Raw genomic sequence first — 22,366 nt, forward strand, 5'->3', positions numbered from 1 at the left:
CTTTAATTGAGATACAACTGCCTGTTTCAAATCAACAGAAATGAACATTCAGCCAATCAAACCAATGCTAGATTTGCCACAGTTAAAAGTTGGAAGCGTACTCATTATCCATCCATCCATCCATTATCTGTAACCTCTTATCCTATTCAGGGTCGCGGAGGGGCTGGAGCCGATCCCAGCTGACAATGGGCGGTACATCCTGGACAGGTCGCCAGACTGATCGCAGTGTACTCCTGACAAAAAAAATCCTTTATTCTTCTATTTTTCTATCATTACCTTTGTCATATATATGAGCGTCTATGTGCAGATGCTGCATCACGATGACCTCCTGGTCCGCCTGATGTGCTTTAATTTGCCCTCCCTCTCTCTCTCTTTTCCTTCCTTCCCAGAGGGCTCACTCGTCTGATCCGGTGTGCCACGCTGAGAACTTTCCTCTGTGACGAGGACGTCCACTGACAGACAGGCCCCCATTAGCTGCAGCTTTGATTCCCTGTCTGGGTGATTAGTTGAGCCGGGGGCTCACGGAGGAACGGGTGGTGGTGGTGGTGGGGGGGGGGGGTTTAGACAGACAGATAAAGTCTTCTAGAGACAAGAGGATGGAGACGCACACACACATTTATTCTTTGTCCACTGGCTCTCTTATATGTGCACACACACACACACACACACATTTCTATGCAGTTTAAAAGAGCATTCCTCAGGGTCTGACCTCCTCTGGCTCTCATTAGCGGCTTTAATACAGACAGACAAGCATGCAACAGTCCTCTCTCTCTCTCTCTCTCTCACACACACACACATAGCGGCATGAATATAACCCCTGATACCTCTAACCTTTACCCCCAACCACCTCCAAGCCTCTACACGCCCAACAAGGACGGGCCTATGGTTCAGAAGAGAAGGTCTACAGTCGGGAGAAGCAGTGAGTGAAGGAAAGGGAGGAGTTTCCTGGACAAGCACACACATTTATTCTCACTCATGACTGATCACAGAGGGAAATGCGTACAGAGAACGACAAATAAGAAGGCAGGTTCTTTAAAGGACCCACGGTTGATTACCTACAGCGTCTTAAAGTTACTGACACCTGCTAAAATGAGAAACCTTCCGCTAACGTCTTGCATGCTTTTGAGGCGTATGTGTTGATACGCTGCCCTGTACCAGCAGCCAAATCACTCATCTGTCACACATCTAACTTTCTGCTTGCTTGAAACCAGCATCAATCTTGGCTTATGTCCAGTTTTCCCACTTTCACAAGATTATTTTAACATGACGGCATCATTTTACAAAGTTGAGTTTCACTTAGCTATGGGGTGTATGGTGGGTGCAGTATAATGCTAAAAACACACCAAACAAAACAATACAGAACACGCCTCTGAGCATGTACAGATCCAGACACACAACCACCCACACATATATAAACACAGGCAGAACATTCTCGCTCCATAACAATCCTCCAGGTTTTCCCACCCACGCACACCTTTCCTGGAATTTCCAAGACGACGGGCGGACAAAAAAAAAAAAAAAAAAGGCACTCATCTCCTCTTCTCCTCTGACTCACCTGAGATCCGTATCATTTGATAGGGAGGCTTAAGTCATTGTTGTGGGATTAGAGGTCTTTGTATGATGGAAAAGTGACTTTCAGATGATGTGATAGGGCGAAGTGACCTGCACACGCCAAGAGATTTATGTGAATACCATTAATGAATTTGAGACCGCTCGACTCCCATGCACACATTTACTGTTAAAGGTCTGTTTACTTCAGCAGGATTTAAAGGGGAACTACGCCCATTTTCAAAATTCATACATGTTATTCCTATGGTCTAAGACAGTCTAAATAATAATATCAAACATGAACAACTTTCCCAAATCTAAAAACTAGAGTGTTAAAACTCAAACTTGTGATGTCATCAAGTATAAAGTGCGGAGCTGCTCCATAGACAATGAATAGGGAGAAATGTTCAAGATGACACAGTACTGTATATGTGTAATTTTCTGTTTCACACTACAATAGAATAAAGCTCATTTGTGTTTAAAAAAGAAAAACATTCTGTGTGTCCACAAAATCAGCCTCCCATTCACTGTCTATGGAGCAGCTCCAGACTTTATACCCTATGACATCACAAGTGTGAGACTTACTTCTCTGGTTTTCTGGCTTTGAGAGAGGAGCTCATCTTCACACTTACTGATTGAACTTTACTTGACCATGGAAATAACATATTGGAATTCTTAATTTAGATGGTGTTCCCCTTTAATTTTATCGTAGTGATTTCAACACATACACACTTGCACACACACCTGCAGAGAGTTCTCCTCAGCTGTGTTTGTAAGTTGATAGCAAGTTATTTCTCGAGTCAGAGGCACGTGGTATGAAAACAGTCAACCCTACACATTATCACTGACAACATGTTACCTCATATATTCAAACACCACATCTGAATTCCAATCAGTGGTGACCCTTTGCCCTAAACCTTGCATGCCAGGTTATTCTTGGTAGCCAGAATATTCTGTAATGTTAGCCGGACTATAGGACAACCTCCCAACGATAGATTGCGTTAAAGAAATTAGTGGCATTAAAACAAACTTGCATTAGCGCGTTATTATCACGTTAACTTTGACGGCCTTATTTTGATCTAATCTAGTCCAAAACAACACCGACATCCTGCTACTGATCTGCTCTGTATGCAGAGAGAAATGCAGATTGAGTTACAGCGAAGCAACAACTGGAAGAGAACTCTAAAAGCCGAGTGTTAAATTTGACCTGCAGCTGTGCGTGCTGGGCTTTTAAAAGCTACTATGATCATATGAGACACCAACCAACCGGGCCGTGCGTTACAGTTTTAAACACCTCGCTGTGGGCCTTATCTGAAGCACATACTCAAAAGTGAAAGTGCAGTGGCCTTAAAAAAAAAAAAAAAAAAAAAGCAGCAGTCTGAGACCCTGCATGCCAAGCATGGGGGGCTATTTAGATGTCAAGAGGTGTGTGTGATGGTAATGGGGCAGATGAGAGAGGAGGGCTGAAGCAGGCCCCTTCGCTTTGAGGATTCTCCATCGCCGCCAAGACCTGTCCAACTCCACCACTCCCACCCCGCCCTAAAACCAAGGAACAGACGACATCAAAGAGGTCGGACTTTTGTGCACACATGCCTGTATATGCACTTGTATTTGTCTGTTATACTTGGATTCAACAAGCAACCAGATAGCGGCTCTCTACAGCTCTCTATGATGGTGAATAGACTGCAGAATTCACAATAAATACGGTTTGAAGATCTCCAGAAGATGCTTGCTTTTCAGATAATGACACCAACAAAAAAAAAATCGACCTTTATTTGGCAGGTGGTTGGTGTTGAATTGAAACCTTAGTCTAAGGATTAAACAGAAATAAAAGATGTAATGAGAATGTTTGCAGGGAAAATAGAAAACAAATAGCGTACAAGCAGTTCCTGTAAAGTCTTTCTAACACTATGCACGGTTCACCTGGGCAGGTGCAGCCGATGATGTCACACCTCAGGCAGCGGCGAGGTTGCCAGGACGGTGCGGTTTAGGAGATTACTATAACCTGCCTTGTTGGCACATTCAAACACACATTTAAAGAGACATAAAATCAAAATAGGTACAAAACAAAATTGCGCATAATGCCAAGCCCGAGATTATTAAGACATGCAGAGCAACACCCACACGCACACACACATACACACGTGCGAGGCACAACACCGCCTCGCACGGGAGGGCGAAAAGAGGGGCGTTTTAAAATAATCAACTGTGTGTGTCTGAGCTGTCACTCAAAGACACCCTCACTTCCTGCTCCTGGTGACATGGGAGCCACATCAAAGACAGGGCTGACAGGGGAAATCCCACTACGGCTCCGATGGGCTGTCTGGAACAGCCTGAGGAGGTGTCGGTGGGTGGTTGGAGTGTGCATACGCATATGTGTGTGTGTATAAGAGATAGAAAAACATGCTGTATAATGAGCAGGAACAACAAGGCGTAAGTGTACAGTTCATGTGAACACACACAACATAAGATTTGGCAGTAAACACAACCTCTCCTCTGCTCTAATCTGGCCTTTGTGCAACTGTAACAGTAGAGTCCGTCTTCCATCAATGCTGGGGGAACTCGGCTACTGTATTTAATCCTGAGTCTGAAACCAGATATCAGGCCAGCCTCGTCTCACCTAGCTGTCGCACATTCCTGGTCCACCTGCACGCGGAGGACCGGCTGAGGTTGCTTCAAAGCAGCCCTCGATTCTCATATAGTATACAATAACACACACACAGACGCACACAATGCCATTCTTATATGCGTCTCTGATTACATGGTGACTGACGCCAGTGTCAGTCTCTCGACCTCGTCCTGTCACCTCTGAGCATTGTTTGAACTGTGAATCACTGTGAATGATATTTCACCTTCTTTCACAACTTTATTCAGTCTGTTTCAAGCAAACACACACACCAGTTAACTTACACCTGCTCAGGCTACTTATCTACAAGCGCAAACATCAGTGTACATTTCCCTCTATATACATTAACGAAACAAAGGCAGCGCAGGTTAAAGAGGAGTAAATGAGCTGCCCAGCGAAGAGGCCGGGGACACCACCACCACAACAGTAGCTACTATGAGTTCTACTAATACTTGTCATGGATCCAAGCTTAGAGTCATTAACATTCCCCTAAACAAGGGCGAGGGTACATCTGGATATCCCATGCACTCACACACACACATACATACTTGGAGGGAACTCAATACTGTCCCTTTTCTACGGGCCAAACTCTTTGGATGACATCTGATCTACATTCCACCCCAATTCCCCTGGCAATATGGGAGTGCATGTTTGTGTGCGTCTAGCTGAGCTTGAGTGATGGGTTTATATATCTCAGCATGCTTTCATAATAATAAGAAGATGGAGAAATGCTAAATGGTGATATGTTTCTTCAAATTAAATTATCACAATAAAAATAATAATCACCTCCACTTTTCTCTCTGTTTTTTTTTTTGCCACTCTGCTCTACTATTCCTACAGTAATACCTTAAATAAATGGGAAATGGAGGGAAGGGGGGTGAAAGGAGAGAAAAGACAAAAGGGAAAACAAAAAAAATGAAATCAATGAGTAAATAAATACATTAAAAGAAACTGTCTCGCCTCACAAACAGGTTCCCTCCCACTGGGTCTGGGGGCTGTTCAGGATGGAGGAGCCGGCTATGGGGCATGCCCACCTACAGACAGCTTCCTCCCCAGTGAGCTGGATGCTGCTAAAGAAGGCATGACCCAGACCCTCACAGGAGGGGAAAATAAAATAAAATAAAAAAATATTATTTACATATTAATTAATTTTTATTATGAATTAACGTATTAATTAATCAATTAAATAATTTATTGTATAATTTATTAATTCATTTATTAAATACAAAATAAAATACAAAATAAATAAATAAAAAAATAAGATAAAAAGGAAAAAAAATTGCCAAAATGTCTTTTCTTTCCTCCCTTACTCCCTCCCCCCCATTTTTTTTTTTTACTTTATTTTTATTTATTTATTCATTTATTATTATTTTTTTCGCTCTCTCTTTCTCTCTCTTGCCCCATTACCAACACTAATTTCTCCTCTGCACTCACGCTCACACACGCACACACGCAAACGAACATAGTGGATACCACATAATTATACAGACGAACATCTTCTCACCCACACACACACACACACCCCAAATCAAAGGACCAACCCCAGATTATTACTGCTGTTACTGTTACCATCGTGTTACCCAATGTACTGTCTGTTTTTTGTCTTGTCTTGCCTCACCTGTTATGTTCGCTTCGCACTAAATAAAAAATGTATTAAAAAAATAAAGTTGAATTATGTAATGGGTGATCGCAGTGGAAACATCGAGGATGGGTGTGGCAGGTGTTTGCTCAAGAGCCTCCAGGGCAAAGAAGCGGTGGAGGAAATTATAAAATCTACCAAACCACAACAGCATCTCAAGGCAATATCACCCAAGTCAGAGAAAATTAATAGAGAGATTTAACAGGAGTTATGAGCCTAGCAGCGATTGTGGTTCAGAGGTGCTCGAGTCCTGACGTGTAAAATGCATCAATAAAAAAATGTTTTCCATCTGCGGGATGCATAATGACACCTGGTGTGTTTTACTCAATCAAATCTTGGCAAAAAGGAAACAAATCAAAGCCCAGAGTGACCTGCAGTTCCACTTTCCCAGATCATTAATATGTATAAGAACATTAGCAGGACAAGGAGACTCATTTTAACATCATGCAAACGCAGGAAGACCTGATTTGCATTCCCAGCTTGTGCCTTCATGTAAGAGATCTAATTCCTCTCCTGACCTCACACTGACACCCAAGACTGATGCCACGAATAGAGCGAATGATGATAATGTCAAACAGTATTGATGTCTATATGATTATCAGCCCTTGCCCACCCTCTCAAGAGAAAGTCACTACAAAACAGCACCCTGCAATGTCATCCTATTGGGGCAAGCAAGCATCTTCATTTACGTCTACTAAAAGTGCTTGTTTTTGCCATGCCGGTTACAGCGCTCTTTCTCAATACTGGACCAGTTCCAAAATTGTTGTCCCCATTAGTCACTTTGACACAAAAACATGGGAAAATAGGGTCCAGGTTGAGAACTATGAAGTTACCCTTCAAGATATGTTTGATAAATCTCCACTCTTGCTCCCCCCCCCCTGTGTGAGAGTGAGAAGGTGCCTCACCTACTGACGGGGCCCTCCTGTGGTGCAGGGGACACTCCAGGGTGCCCTGTTGAGTTCGGCCAAACATGGCGGAGTAAACGGCGATCTGCATCCCCCGTTTGCAGCTCAGCCTCATCCTCTCCTCCTCGCAGACCACCTTACTCTTATACTCGTCTGGAGATAAGAGGGAGAGAGAGAGGATACAGATGTGTTACAAATAATTAAAAAAAACAGTTTCTTCCCAAAGGGTTTGTATTCAATTTAAACAAATCCTAACTCATGTTTAAACTAATGACATAGGGTGTGATTTGAGGCTCATAGATCTGGATAGAATAGATAAATAAAGCGATTCTGAATTTATGAAAGTTCCATTTATGGATAATATATTAGCTTTCCATGTGATTTGATCCTTAAAACACTATAATAAACACAATATTTGAGCAGTTAAAGGGATGTGTGGAGTGTTTTGAAGTTGGAGAAACAGACAGGAGCACCGGCATCGGAGCAAAGCAATACAGTACTGTGGACGGGGACGGCAGAAAAATGTATTTTAGCTACCTAAAAGAAAGGCCCGCCTCAAAATATTGATATCTGTTTAAGTGTACACTGTATTTAGAATATTTTCCGACAGCTAACTGAACTGAAAGTGAAACGTATATAGACATTTAAACACTCACACTTAAACGAATATCAATTTTTTTAGGTGAGCCTTTCTTTTAGGTGGCTAAAATACGTTTTTCTGCCATCCCCGTCCACAGCACTGTATAGCTTTTCTCCGTTGTCGCCCCTCCTTTCTGCTTCTCAATGCTGGGGGCGTGCCGACCGTCATCTACTGTAAGTAATACACCTATTATGGATAAGTACCTCATACAACAGCACTTCAAAACACTCAAACTATCCCTTTAACTTCATGTCTTGCCTTGTCGACAAGACATTACGTTATCCGTTGGTTCTCTTTTAATAAGCACAGAAGACAGAGGGACTGACAAAAGGCTTCATTCAGGCAGAAACAGAGGTAGAGGTAGCTGCTCAGTGGACATGTAGAGCCACGCAGAGGCATTCCTCACACACATCCAGCCACAGTGACCTGTGACAGCCAGAGCAGCTCCACTGGCCAGCAAATAAAAACACAACAGCAAGAGTCCATGTGGGGAGTGGAACAGGAATGCAGAAAGAAGAGAGCAGAGAAAAGAGGGCAGGATCTGTTTGTTATATCTCCTGGTGACGGATTCACTCTTGTTCGCCCTCCCTTTCTCCTTCACTTCCTCCATCCTCCATCCACCTCTCCTTTCAGAGGCAGTGACACCTGCCCGTTGCACCTCACTAACACCCCATGCGGCCTTTCTCTCTTCCCCTGAGAAGTCATTGGTTAAGTGACAGTGAACAAAGAGCTGTTGATTGGCCCCGGGGTCCGGTGGAGAGAGGAGAATCGGGGAGGGCAGGGGGGATCAGTGGATTAATGCCCACTTCTGGTCACTCTGGTGTGAACTGCTGCACAGCTCAGTGCGGCTCGGCTCAGCACAGCACTGAGCCGTGAATGGAGACCAGAATCTGGGTGGGATTACCGCTCTGTTGTGGCTCCCCTCTGGAGTGATACTCTTAGCTTCCTGGCTCACAGGGAGAGGGAAGGAGAGGGATAAAGGGAGAGGCACGCAGAGACGTTTTTTTTTCTTTTAAATGAAGTAGGGAAGATGGCAGCAGCAGGAAAGACTGAGATAGATACTTAATTCAGAGGAGAAGTTTTAGTAAAGCCAGATGATTGGCGAAATCAGTCAAATGACAAGTAAACTGAAATACTGTTGCCAATTTTAAAAGATATGGTTGGCAAAACTCTATTATTTTTCTTATTACCAACAAATCCCATGAAATGAATGAAGTATTGTCTGCGCCGTTAAAACCTGATGCATCTTATTCCTCCACTGTTGTCCCAGAAAAACACATCACATTGTTGCGCTGGGTGATATGTTCCTTCATTACGACAAACATGGGCACTGTAGTTTTTGAGTCAATCCCACCTACACCATCCTGGTGCTGTAAATACTCACTAGCGTAACCCAATGTGTATTAATCCACAGCTGAAAATAGTCCCCAATAAATACACTACTTACTCCAGTTTGAGTGACATTTGCTAAAATCTAGTGTCCAGCTGTTGCTGCAGAAATCACTTTTTAAGCCTTTTTGAAAGTATATATATTCATATATTTGTTACCCATTTTTAAAGATTTACATCTTCAGTATGAACCAATAGGTTTAGAGCAGAGTGCCACAGACAGGGAAGGAAAGTCATATTGTATTGAGAGACAAACAGCTGGTTTTGGTCTTTTCATGGGAGTTGTGGGTAATAAGAAAAAACATTGAATTATACCAACCAACGATTATTTTCATTGTCGATTATTTACTTGATTAATTGATTAGTTGTTTGGTCTATAAAATGGTGAAAAATGTTGATCAGTGTTTCCCAAAGCCCAAGATGACGTCCTCAAATGTCTTGTTTTGTCCACAACTCAAAGATATCCAGTTTACTGTCATAGAGGAGTAAAGAAACCAGAAAATATTCACATTTAAGAAGCTGGAATCAGATAAATATGACTTTTTATCTAAAAAAATACTTAAACCGATTGATTGATTATCAAAATAATTGCCGATTAATTTAACAGTTTTTCAGTAATTTCAGTGGAAGTCAACCACTCACATGATGGTCATTGGTTGAAAGGAGGATGTACACTACAAAGCAACACTTCTCCTAGCTCTAATGATAATCTGATACGTTATAAACTGCTACGGGGCGGACTTGATCAGTTAATTAAAGCAGAATGTGGACAAGGATTTCATCATGAAGGGACCCCACCTCTGGTGTATTTCAGACTGAATGTGAAGGTGTGTGAGAAAAGAGAAAAGAGAGAAACAGTCCCAGCACACAGAGAGAGAGAGAAAGAGAAATGTGTGTCACTGTGAAGATAGGAGGCGGTGAGGGACTTACTAGGTCTGCATTTGTACCAGACAATGAGGTATTTACTGCTGCCAGGACACTGGTCTGTCCCAAACACGCGGCTGTTGACAAGGACTTGACAGCTCCTTCTGTCCTGGCACTCGTCCAGCATTTTCTAAAGAAGGAAAGAGTGACGGAGACCAAAAGAGAGGTTTAGAGGGAGAACAATAAGCCGACGATGGTGAGACCAACAGCGGGCAAACCTAAAACCACTTCAAACAGGCTGCTTATGGCCATGGGAATATGGAGGAGAGGAGCAGGTAAAGAGAAAGCTCCACTCCACTCATTTCCTGGCATCCCTCTGCTTCTCTGGTTTCATCATCTTTAGCCGGCTGTGACCCAGGTGAGCACATTCCAGCACAATACCTTCTCCCATCCCGAAATCCCACTCGCTGGAGGAATGACTCAATGGATTCTGCTCAGAGCTTTCCCCCGAATTTAACATAAAAGGAGTAGCATTTACTACAATAGATCATGGAATGCAAAGAAGGGATTTCCCACCAATACACACCAAATTACATATACAGGTACTTTTTATGGGATTTTTTGACAGTAATAGAAATATGGAATAAAGCCAGCACAATATTTTAAATTAAAAATGTGTCATTAAATGCTTATAGTACGATGGAAAAGGCAACACACTCACAATCTATTAGAAAAGTACCACAAGGCTGAATGCTGCTACCAGATTTTCAATGTGAGGATTACTGGGATTAGTGAATTAGTCAATAAACTAATTACTTGATTGCCAGATAATCTACCTGCAACTAGGGCTTGGCAATACAGAGATAATTAAATATCATGATATTTTTACCAAATACATTAATATTGATTTTGTGATATGCCATATTACGATATCCAAAATCTAAGACGATATCTATTCTCATATCATGATATCGATATATTACCCAGTCCTACCTGCAACCGTTTTTATAATCAATTAAGTCATCTATCAAGCAAAAATGCTAAATATTTGCTAGTTACAGCTTCTCAAGTGTAAGGATTTGCTGTTTTTCTCTGTTTTATATCATTGTTAATCAAATATCTTTGGCTTTTGAACTTTTGGTTGCAGAAAAACATTCTGAAAATGTAATCTTTTCCTCTGGGAACTGGTAATGGTAACTTTTTATGTTATTTATCCATTTAAACATCCACTGCTCCTATTATAGATTATAATTTTACAGCGTTTAATGCACTTTTTTTTATATGAACATATCATCTGTCACTGTCAATATAAATCCTACATGCTTTATATACAGTATATAGACATGTATACATGTACATACTCATCCGGTCCATGTATATCCATTCAGTGTTTATCTCTTTGCATTATTTGTATTGTTTACAACTTACAGAGCACTTGACTTGTATAAAGATGTTTTATTTTTATTTTACTGTTGGTCATTGGTGCTATATATTTATATAATATTTATATATTAGGGCCGAAATCTTGTATCTCGATATAGGCAATTTCATTTTCTGGTAGTTCAATAAATAAACACGTACTCTACATGAAATGACCACAAGGTAAAGTCTATTTTTGTATATTCCTGTGTGAATTAAATAGATGACTAGTTAAAAACTCATTTTATGAAGAACTTCAGTGCAAAAAATGAACAAAGCAGTTTCAAAATTGCTTATTCCCATAAACAGAATTCTTGACGATTCAGATATTCTGAGAAATTTGAGTTAGTATGTGCTTGTTGTTATCATTTAGACGTCGTTATTGTGTATCACGATATCTTGATATATGATTTCATCACGATACGATTCCATTGAAAGACGATAAATTATCATATTGAATTATCGCCCAGCCCTACTACATGTGCACCTCTTTTTTTCACATACTTGTGAACTTAACAGTCTATTCTTTACCTTTACTTGTTCAGCTTTGTTGTCCTTGTTCCTAGCTGTTATGTCTATTTCTGTCTAAGTACATTGAGAGCAATGCAAACAACCAGAGACAAATTCCTTGTATGTGCACACATACCTGGCCAATAAAGGCTGATTCTGATTATTTATGGACATTTCATACTGTAGATTAAACAATTAATCATTAGATTAACAGATAATGTAAATAACCATTAGATTGGGATACCCTTGAAGTAAGCGTTTTATATGGAGACATGCCAACACACCAGGGGTCATGAACAGGTCGGAGGATGAGATGCTTCAGGGTTTTACTAATGTGGGTGGCGCAGCAGTCAGTCATTCTCTCACTTCAGGACAATGCACTCTCTGTGTCTGTGCATTCATGGCTGTCCTGTCTATTATGGAAACGGAGGGTGTTCGACGCTAGAAGGCATGGGGGAATAAGAATAAACCAAACAACCTCGATGAATGCTGAACGGGATGTGTTTGTGTGTGTTTGTATTGTTGCTGCAAAGCGAGGGTTCTAGTCCAGCCGCATCACAATTTAGGAGAGGATGCTGAGGCAAAGACCCCATGAAATCGCTTTGTGTCATTGGAACAAGCATGCTTCCTCTTTAGAGAGTGTAATTTGCCGGAAAACGTTCTCACAAAGCATTACATAATCAGTGTGCTCCTCCAAAATATAACCCTTGGCCAATCTGACCATTTTACAGGACGCTTTCTCCCAGGACAAGATCCAGGTCTGTGACACATGGGAGACACTGGGGACAGATTTATCAGATCTCTACAGATTTAATTTAGGCTGCCAGTTATTAAAAAATGAAGATAAGAAACCAAAATTAGGACAAAACACCATCAGGATTGTGTGAGCTCAGTTATTTACCTGTAGTGCGGTGGACACAGAACAATACCGGTCATCCTCCCGAGTGTTATAAGAACTGAGGAGGGCCTGGTAGGTCTGAGGGCACCGTTGGGGGTCAGAGGCACCTCTCTTTCCGTAGAAAGCTGATTGGACGGTGATGGTGGTGCGGGGCGGGCAGCGAACAGACAGGAAGTCTCCGTCACAGGCCTGCTCGGTGTAGTTCCTCAACACTTTGGACAGGTAACCTATGAGACAGCAAAATGACAAATCAGCCAATACCTCAGACACTGAATGCACAACAAAAATTGACAATATCTTGATATTGCAGCCCTATAGCATAATGTGCATTATATGTGCATCCATTAGGCTGTGTAATTTGATTTCACAGCCACTAATGGGGAGGAAAATGCTTACTAAGCAGATTAAAGATAGTTTATTTTCACATTGCTCAAGCTAAATCATCATTTAATCCCTCATTTCATTCTACCGTCATATGCAGAGAGGGTTGGCAGCGTTGCTACAGTCTCCTATGATCTTTTTTGTTCAATAACGGCGCGTTTCCAGGGACATTTGGTAACGCTACATATCAGCAAGCCCCGACAGATCACTGCTTACATCTAAAAGAAGCCTCCAGGCCTAAAATACCACAATAACACAGAGAGGGTAAAGCTTTAGCTTATTTAGCTGTTAGCGTCGGCCCTCCGGTCATGGCTGTAGAACATACAGTACTCTGTTTGATATTAAAAAATACCAGTCATGGATGTTCTTTAAAGCCTGACATTATTACACTTTTTCCTACAGTGCGTACAGACTTACTTAATAGGCTTTTTCAACAGATTGGCAACAGAGTTCTGCAAAATGCTTCCAGACTGTGAGATTCTCAGCTCCGAAGAGAAACTTGAGAGCCGTGTGGTTCTGGCAGTGTGATGAACTGTTCAGACCTTAAGCTTTATGAAAAACAGGTTCTATTGTTTTTATTTATACCCTGAGAGACGTAGGCGAGAGTGGATTCGAGGCAAAATCAGCGTTGGCAGATCCGATTGACAATTTACAGCCCAATCAACTTAAAACCCACCAATTCAATAAAATCCGCCCAAATCATAACCATGCCAGAAGCCCGTATAAAACTGTAAAACCATTACATATGCAATAGACAGCACATCATAAGCAAACAAAGCTTCATATCTGCATCAAATAACCAAAGATAAAATGTTAGATAAACAGGCTATTATAACCCACAAAGAGTGCAGTCAGACAACCTAATACACAAATTGCCACGTCAGTGTCAATGATGATGACGTCAAAGTAAGTAGGTCCTCTCTTATATCCCTAACGATGATGGAATACAACTCAGGTCAATCAAATATTTCTCAAATTAAATGAGTCAATAATATGAGTGAGTGGACACAACAAATTTTTGAATTTGTGCTTTTGACCATAAAATGACGGCTTGTTTGGTCAAATTGTTCTCACAATATTTTCAAAACCCCGCCAAATGATGACAAAAGCAGCCCAACCCAACGCTATTTTTCCCAGCACAACTTAATCAAAAGTATTGGAAACCAGCCCAATCTGGCAACACTGGGCAAAGTAGAGTTTTCGTCTTATAGATAGATGGATAGATGTACTTTATTGATCCCAAATTGGGAAGTTATTGAATTATCTATCTATTAAAAATTAAAATCTTCACCACTGATGTAGAAAAGAAAAAAATAGAGTAGACTAATTTTAATATTTTTATTATTTAGTGGGTTTTATTTATTCTAAATCATCTTATTTATATCTTATATAATGTGTTCTTTTGCACTTCGTCTAAATGTTTTTAATGTATTATGTTTTATGTAAAGGGCTTTGAATTGTTTTGTTGCCTTGACACACCAACCCAGACATCACGGAGCTGTATTTCTTAAAAGCTTTTATCTGCAATTTCTATTAGCATGTTATTTGCTTGCCGGTAACTATGTTTACTTGCACCACACAACCGGCTGGTATCAAGCCTGTAAACAGAATCATTACATAAACCCTTTAATGGAACAGGCACCGCATGAACTTTCATTTAACCTCGGAGGCTGCTTCAAATCAAATAAAAGCTCTTTCTTTTAAAACACTGAAGTCTCTACTTTTCCCATTACGAGTCTTTGAGAGCTGCCAGTCAGCCTGTCAGTCACAGGAGAGGGGAACTGAACCCATCACAAAGCCACCATTAACATTCCAGTCTGTGAGAAGGAAACACAGATAAAGGAGCGAGCTGATCCCCCGGACACTGTCACATAATGTCTTTCTATCTGGACTCATCTGGACCATTTATGTGCCGGCTGTTACACACGAGGAACAAATACTTTGCTTTAAGTCTTTCATCCAGGTTATTATATCTTAATTAAACTAAAAAATGCACTTTTTCAACTGAAAACAAACCTCCAAAGCGAGCTTAAAGCTTCCCTCTAAGTGCTCTGCAAACACATTCACAGGCAAGTCAACACACACACACTCACTAAGAGGAAACACTGTGATTCAATTACCTATATTTGGTTAGTGTTTGGTAGGGAAGAGGAAATAACAGCGTTCTCTAACACACACGTTACGTTAGCACACATTGACGTACGCACGTGGATAAACACAAAACACACACATTGTGCCCTTATCACCATGGCCACAGTTAAAAAGACGGAAGGGAAACGAGAGAGACATTCTCAGGCTTTGAAAGGTCAGCGTCTCTAAATAGAGATGCTTATTAAACCACCATCGCTCACAGTAACTGGTTTCCACCTGTGGAAACAGGTGCACACATGCAATCCTATTTTTAAATTTGTTTAGAGATTATTTGCAAACCAAATTATCCGGATGTAAACTAGAGACAGCAGCTGTCTTTACATTACAGCTCACATTTATATACATTTTTCAAAACTATCACTATCTACACTTCTTGTTTTTATTACCTTTATTTATTGATTTAATCCAAACTAGGTTATATGCATCATACTGAATTAAAAATCATATACATTGGAACCCTGAAATAACTTGATTATGAACATGACGGCGTTGAATGGTGAAAGATTTTCTCTTTGTAGGACTTAAAGGGATAGTTCTGGTGTTTTGAAGTGTGATTGTATGAGGTACTTATCCATAGTCAGTGTATTACCTACAGTAGATGGCGGTCGGCACGCCCCCGGCTTGGAGAAGCAGACAGGAGTTACCGAACAGAATGAAAAGCAATGTACTGCTGTGGACGGGGCCGGCAGCAAAACGTATTTTAGACACCTAAAAGAAAGACTCCTAAAAAAATCTCTATCAGTTTAAGTGTACGCTATATTTAGAATACTTTTGTTGGTTTACCTTGCAGTGAGAAGGCTATACAGTCAATGTTTGTGTTAGTTTGTTTGTGCTATTGCGTGACTTTGGTGAATCCAAACTATCCAAACCAACTGATCGAGGCAGCGGTAGACCAGCAACCCCCGTGTTCTGCGAGGTAAAATTACTTTTTTTTTTTTTTTTCAATGGAGTCTGGTTGCTTAGGCGAGAGCGTAGATAACCCTGTCGGAAACATAGCTGTCTCACGGCAAGGTAAACCGGCGAAAATATTCTAAATATAGCGTACTGATATTGAGCACTTCTGTGTTCTGCGAGGTAAAATATCACGTTTTTTCCAATGGAGTCTGGTGGCTTTGTTGAGAGCATCGATGGATACAACCGCTTCAGTTCCCCGTCGGAAAGGGTTGTCTCACGGCAAGGTAAACAAAAGTGTTCTAAATATAGCGTACACGTAAACTGATATACAACCCACTTCAAAACGACTATCCCTTTAATGTGCGTACGACCCAATTTAACATGATTTTAAGGCTGTCCGATTTAGAAATAGCACTTATGGCGTCACTATTGAAATTCTGATTCTTTCTTTGAGTCGTGTGGGCTTTTCCGGTTCCTCCCCCTCCTACGGTGATCTCCCGCTCACACACACACACACACACACACAGGTCTGCTTCGCCTGCCACATTCCACTCAGGGTGAGAGGGAACTTGGCATTCCCCCTGGCAGCGAGACCACACACACACACACACGCATAGAAAACGTCAACACAAACAACGTGGTGGGAACAAGCCTCGCCACTCGGCTCTCGAGGCCAGGGTGTGTGGTGCGCTGGTGTAACAGTATCACATCATTAAGGCTGGCTCTTGGCAAAGCGCCCGTGCCATGAGAGACCACGAGGTTGCGCAGCCCTCCAGTTATACGTAGAGACTCGGTGTACGCCGGTGTAACCATGGGAACGGCCGAGGTTATGAAGAGGGTGAAACGGAGAGGGCTGAAAGACGGATGATTGGATTCGCACGGGCCACTTTGGAGGAGGAGTTTCTTGGAGAGAGGCACCAAAAAACACCTCCACCCTACAAAAGTGGGATTGTGGGTAAAAGCAAACAGATTATCTCACACAAACCCTCAGGTGCTTTCTAAAGAATCCATTTCTCTTTTTCCGCCATCCCACCCTCCTCCCACTCTCTCTCTCTCTCCTTCAGGATCGTCACTATTGTTCCCTTCACGCTACCTGTTGACTGAAACCTCCTTTCAAGGCCAACAAATCAGGCGGGGTTAAAGGCACCTGTGTAAACCGCCCAGCCAATGACAGGTGTCCCTCAGAGGCAGAAGGCTGAACAATGCTGGAGGAACACCCAGGCGTCTCTTCTCCTCCCCGTTTCTTTTCATGTGGGGCCAGACTCCTTCCTTAACTAGCTCCCTGCCCTTTCCCTTGACAAAAGCGCCGCACTATTATGTCTGCCGGTTTGTTTATTCGCTCATTAAAAGACAGGAGGTTGCGGCCGCGTGTACAAACAGGTTGCTCTTGTCGTGAACTGGATTGAAAGGCGTGCAAAGGTCCATTTAATCTCTTCACAAGCAGCATAGGGATTTGTTATAAACATAGACACAGACGACCGCACCTGCCTTTTGTATCTATCCCAGATGGAACCTCGTCGTCATATGATGCGACTTAAAGCTGTCAAAGAGTGTCCAGCGTTTCAGCTTCAGTCTTTCAGCCAATCGTAAAGCTTGAAATCAGAGGGCCCTGTGATTGTTAGCTCCTCGTTCGTGGTCATGTGATGACCCTAAAGTCTGACCCGGCGATGGAGGGGGTCAGGTATGATGGAGATTAGTGACGGGCTGCTGTGTTGTGTCAACATGACGCAGAAAGAGGCCTGTTGGAGAAGGTTTTCCTCCATGGGAATCACTGATTAGTCACGACCTGGTGCAGGTCACATACCAATGATAATTTTCAGCAGAGTGTGGGTAAATATGCGTCCTTATTACTTTCATATAAAGTGATCTCCTCCAGCTGGAGCTATCATACAATCATGAAATCATACCCATCTCTCCTTTCAGGTCAGACTGGGAGGAAGCTCAGAATCTGGTGTATTTTTATTCATTTATTTATCTATTCTTTATTCATATTTATTTATTATCATTATAATTGTAAAACGTGTACAGTTTTATTAATATTTGTTTTAATTTTATTTGTTTATTTATTATTATTATTATAATAATAATAATAACAATAATAATATTAATATTAATAACAATAATAATAATTATTATTATTTTATTTGTTATGGTTGAGGTTGTTGTAGTCATTTTTCTAAAGGAAACAATAAAAACCATGATTAAAAATAAGACCGGGAGGAAGCTCTATCTATTTATTTTATTCATATTTATTTATTTATTTATTCATTTATTTATATTTATATATTAACATTTTAAATCTTAATTTATTATAATTTTTATTCTATTTTTTATTTTATGTTTTGATTTATTTATTATTATTATTATTATTATCATTATTATTGGCATTATTGTTGTATAATTTTATTATATTTTTATTTGTTACGGTTTAGGTTGTCGTAGTCATTTTTCTTAAGGAAACAATAAAAAGCATGATTAAAAAAAGACTAACTATCCTCATGGTGAGCCACTAAGCTGAGGTGTTGAGTGGCTGCTAAGAATGAATCCGACAGGTATTTCTGAGAAAGGAGGTGGAGGGTCTGTCTGTTACTCACGCTCAGGGCTTTCCCCTGCTTTTGAAAGATGCCGCCTCCTCCTATTGGCCGAGCCTAGAGAATGAACAATGCACCGCAGTGAGAAGTATTACTGAGGTGTTATAAGAGCACAGGCTTAATGCTGCTTATCATTCATCTGCTTACTCACTTAACTCATGTTAATGTGTCTTGTGGAGTAATGTTTGTAAAGCCTCTTGTGTTGAGCAAGAATGATTAATATTGCAGAATATTAGAAGATTATATCTTAGTTTAGTGGCTTAAAGGTACCAGTTTACATTGTATTTTAGAGATAATCAACAGTATGAATAACAGTCATAACTACAACGGCTTTAAATAGATGTGATCATGTATGTATAATAATAATAAACATATATGTAAGAACGTATTCCATAGAAAGTAAGCAACCAAGACGTTCTTGAAAGTTACAGAATCAAAGGCTGCATCGCGTTTCATCTTGGTACATTAGGTATTTAGGCATTTACAGCTTCATGACTTTATTGGTGTTATTTTAAGCAAATTATAGCCATCAAACCATCAAATGTTCAAAGATGCAGAGCTGCAGGCCTGCTGCTGGAGAAGGAATTCCCTTTAAGTGGTGATTACTGGGAAGAGCGGAGGTTTCCCTCAAAGACGCTGGCCGCGCTCTGGCAGCGCTCTAGAAGAGGCTGATGGAGATGAAGAGGACGCTGAAAAGCAGAGAGGAAGATGAGTGACGGAGAAGGAAAGTGGCAGATAAAGACGGGCTGAATCTGAAAAGACACCTGCTAAATAATCAAGTGTCGATTCATAGAAGACGTCGAGAGGGTGGTTTTAATTGAACAAGAGAAGAGAAAGACAGCGTGCTGGTCGTGAGAAAAAATTATCTTTTAAAAGCGAAGCCACTGCTTGCAGGATGTGGCAGCAGAGGTCCAAAGGCCAGAGCTGGTGGCTTTAGGCCCTGTAGTAATTACCTTTCTCCCCACAGACCACAGGGGCGGCACAACGGCCTGGAGCGCCGCACGGCGTTTAGATAAAACAACCGCTGATCCTAAATCATACGTCGTCAAAACTCTGCATTCAGACCCGAACATATGACAGCCGAAATGAGACAGGTTGACAAGGTGTGCCGACATGAAATGAGACCACAAGAGGGGCAAAAGTTCACATGGACGCCACAAAGGACACGCCGCTACAGTACACAATGGACGTGATGTCAAAGGAGCAACTGTAAAGATGCCAGTCCTCTCTGCTAAGCCATTCAGATTTGGGTCTAAAAAAATGCATTCCTAAAATGCATTGCATTCCTCTGCTTACAATACATTAGTCTTGCTGCTGTAGTCATGTTTTGGATTAGCCTACTTTCTTGTTAATCGCGCTACGGGGCAAAAAAAAAAAGAGAACAGAGATATTTTTGATAAGACTTAAGCAGTTAAATACTAAGTTCTGCAGATGTGTAGCTCACTCAAAGTTCTTCAGTCAGTGCCGAGTGAAACCATCTAAGATTTTGTGCATGAATTTGAGCAAACGTGTGCCAGCTTGCCATTTTGGTTCAGAGCAAATATTTGATGGATTGATGTGATCTGAAGATTTGAGAAGCTGTCACTTTGTTCGCTCGCATCAGCAGAGCTACAGAGTACGTTATGCAATATGAGGGTCCTATATGAACACAAAACTTTCTGTTGGAACAGTTTTCATTCGTGTTTTTTTGTCTGTGCTTTTCTCACTGGGCTATAGGGCTCAGTTTGAAAAAGGTGATTTTACATATATGCAACATTAAAATCAAAATGCGACAACAGTTGGCGGCTTGTTGGGTACGTGCCAATCAAAAATGAGGTTGATGAGAGCAGTAAGAGTTAACCAAATCAGTTAAGTTTGATAGATATGGACCGTACAACCAAAACAATGAGCTGAAAGATGATAAAAGAGGGAAACTATCCTGCTACATATACATATGCTGTGTCTCAATTTGTGTACTTCTGTACTGAACACTTGCTATTTTGAGTGCAGAAGTGCATTCACACCGAAAAGTATGGCAAAATACAGTGCACTGTAAGTACCCGGATGTTATACTCAAAGCGGTCAAAACATTGAGTGTGGAACACTGGACACTTCTCACCCTCAGCTATCGCCATGTTTGCTCCGTAGCGGAAGGGAAGGGGCTACCAACCTATTTCAAACTGGTGAAAATGGCGTGTGAGGAAGCTGCTGCAGTTGAGATTGAAACAGCAAACACCGAACTATACAAATTTATGTTATACATGTGTTTTATTTTCACTAAATACCACTATACTGTAGTCGGATAGAAACCAGTATTGGGCTAATTTATCAGTCTAAATTGAATTACTGCCGATACGGCTCGATGTCCGTGGCTGACTATCACCAGATGATCTACCGAGCTTCCGGTGAGTACACAACGGCCGTGTGCGATTCGAGACAACACTAATCTGTCGAAATTCACGCACTACGCAAGTAAGTACATAGTGTGCACAGTGTACAACATACTAACGGACTTGTCCGAATTGAGAAACAGCTATAGTCATTTGATTCATTGCTAATATAAGTTTTTGATAAAAAATTTTGAAACCAAGTCAAGGGCTTTAATCCGTCTCCTGTAAATTGTGAAAACACACAGTTTGAATAAAGTTGATAAACTGTATTAGGAACTGTTCAAGAAATTGTAGTAAACTATTATAGTAGTTATTTTATGTGTTTTTTTGTGTGTCAATGGTAGCACGGTAATCTGCAGTACAAGTGGACAAGTGTGTGTGAGAAGTGGGGGCCCTACTGTATTGACAGCATTAATGGGTGCCACGTGATGGCTGTTGAACTGAGGTGAGGTGCTGGATTCCTAGAATACTTACTGGACATGTTAACATACACATACACATTACTGTACACACAGTGGGTGGGTGGGGGGTGTCAGCTGAGGGGGCTTTAACTCACATGAGGTTGGTCCCCTGGATTTAACCCCAGTACTGGTTGTGCTCTTTGAGTATCCTCCCCTTCTCCCCGGGATATAAACCCAGCATGTGTTTCACACTTTGCTACCAGACTTCACTTAAGACTGATCAAACAACAGCTAATGGAATTGGGAAGAGAGTGGCGGAAAAAGAAGGAAACCCTAATAGAGAGAAACAACATGATGGAGGAAGAGTAAAATGAGAATAGGAGAAAATATGAGGGCTCTGCTCACACTTATTGCAAGACTTTTGATGCTGTGGAGTGTCATCCGGGTGCATGCAGCATTAAGATGACTTAAGACATTCATTCACACCTTTTTCAGTCTGTCAGCAGCCATGAAAAACAAAACACATTCATGTGTTTAGATTTGGTTCATTAAAATACTGTGGTCTGGAATCTGGGCAGAGGATGAGTGCGTGCTAAGTTAACATGTTTATCCATTTTTTTTGTATCAATATCCTCAGGCGACGGCCTCCTTATACTGATTTGCTATCATATCCCCCCCGTCCTCCCACACCAGACAGAGACCAGAGCCCGAGCAGCTGAAGTCATTAAAACCGGAGACACAAACACAAACACTCTGCTGGCCCGGTTCGTCTCTCCTCCCTGAGATGGCTTATCTTTCTAACACCTACACACACAAACACACACTCACATATGCATAAACACATAAACCCACAGAGGCACACAAACTTCAACCTGATCAACAAACTTACACACACACACCCCGTTCCACCCCCAGCTTTCCTGAACACAGCTTATTTATTGGCTCACACCATGACGTATGAATCCAACCAGCAGCAGGCTTCCAGGCTTATAACGGGCTGTGTGTGTTACGGCCAATGGGTCTTTAAAGGATGAAAATATAAAAACTGTTTTCAATATACCAACAAGATAGAAAATCTTCAGACTGAAAAGAAATAAAGAGGATTTCATGCTGGAAGATTTACTTGTGTATGAATATATAA

The 22,366-nt window shown here is 41.2% G+C and overlaps 1 protein-coding gene across 1 annotated transcript in view; it reads right to left on the reverse strand.

Annotated features, from left to right (window-relative positions):
- LOC119476624 (protein eva-1 homolog A) overlaps positions 1–22,366 on the reverse strand; it is an 86,845-nt gene that overhangs the window by 49,937 nt on the left and 14,542 nt on the right. The window contains exons 2-4 of the mRNA XM_037750035.1: positions 12,442–12,665; positions 9,678–9,801; positions 6,719–6,871 (exon numbers count right to left, since the gene is read on the reverse strand). Of these exons, the coding sequence (XP_037605963.1) occupies positions 6,719–6,871; positions 9,678–9,801; positions 12,442–12,665 (501 nt within the window). The remainder of the gene's footprint in view (positions 1–6,718; positions 6,872–9,677; positions 9,802–12,441; positions 12,666–22,366) is intronic.

The sequence above is a fragment of the Sebastes umbrosus genome, chromosome 18 (assembly GCF_015220745.1).
Source record: "Sebastes umbrosus isolate fSebUmb1 chromosome 18, fSebUmb1.pri, whole genome shotgun sequence".
NCBI classification, from domain to species: domain Eukaryota; kingdom Metazoa; phylum Chordata; class Actinopteri; order Perciformes; family Sebastidae; genus Sebastes; species Sebastes umbrosus.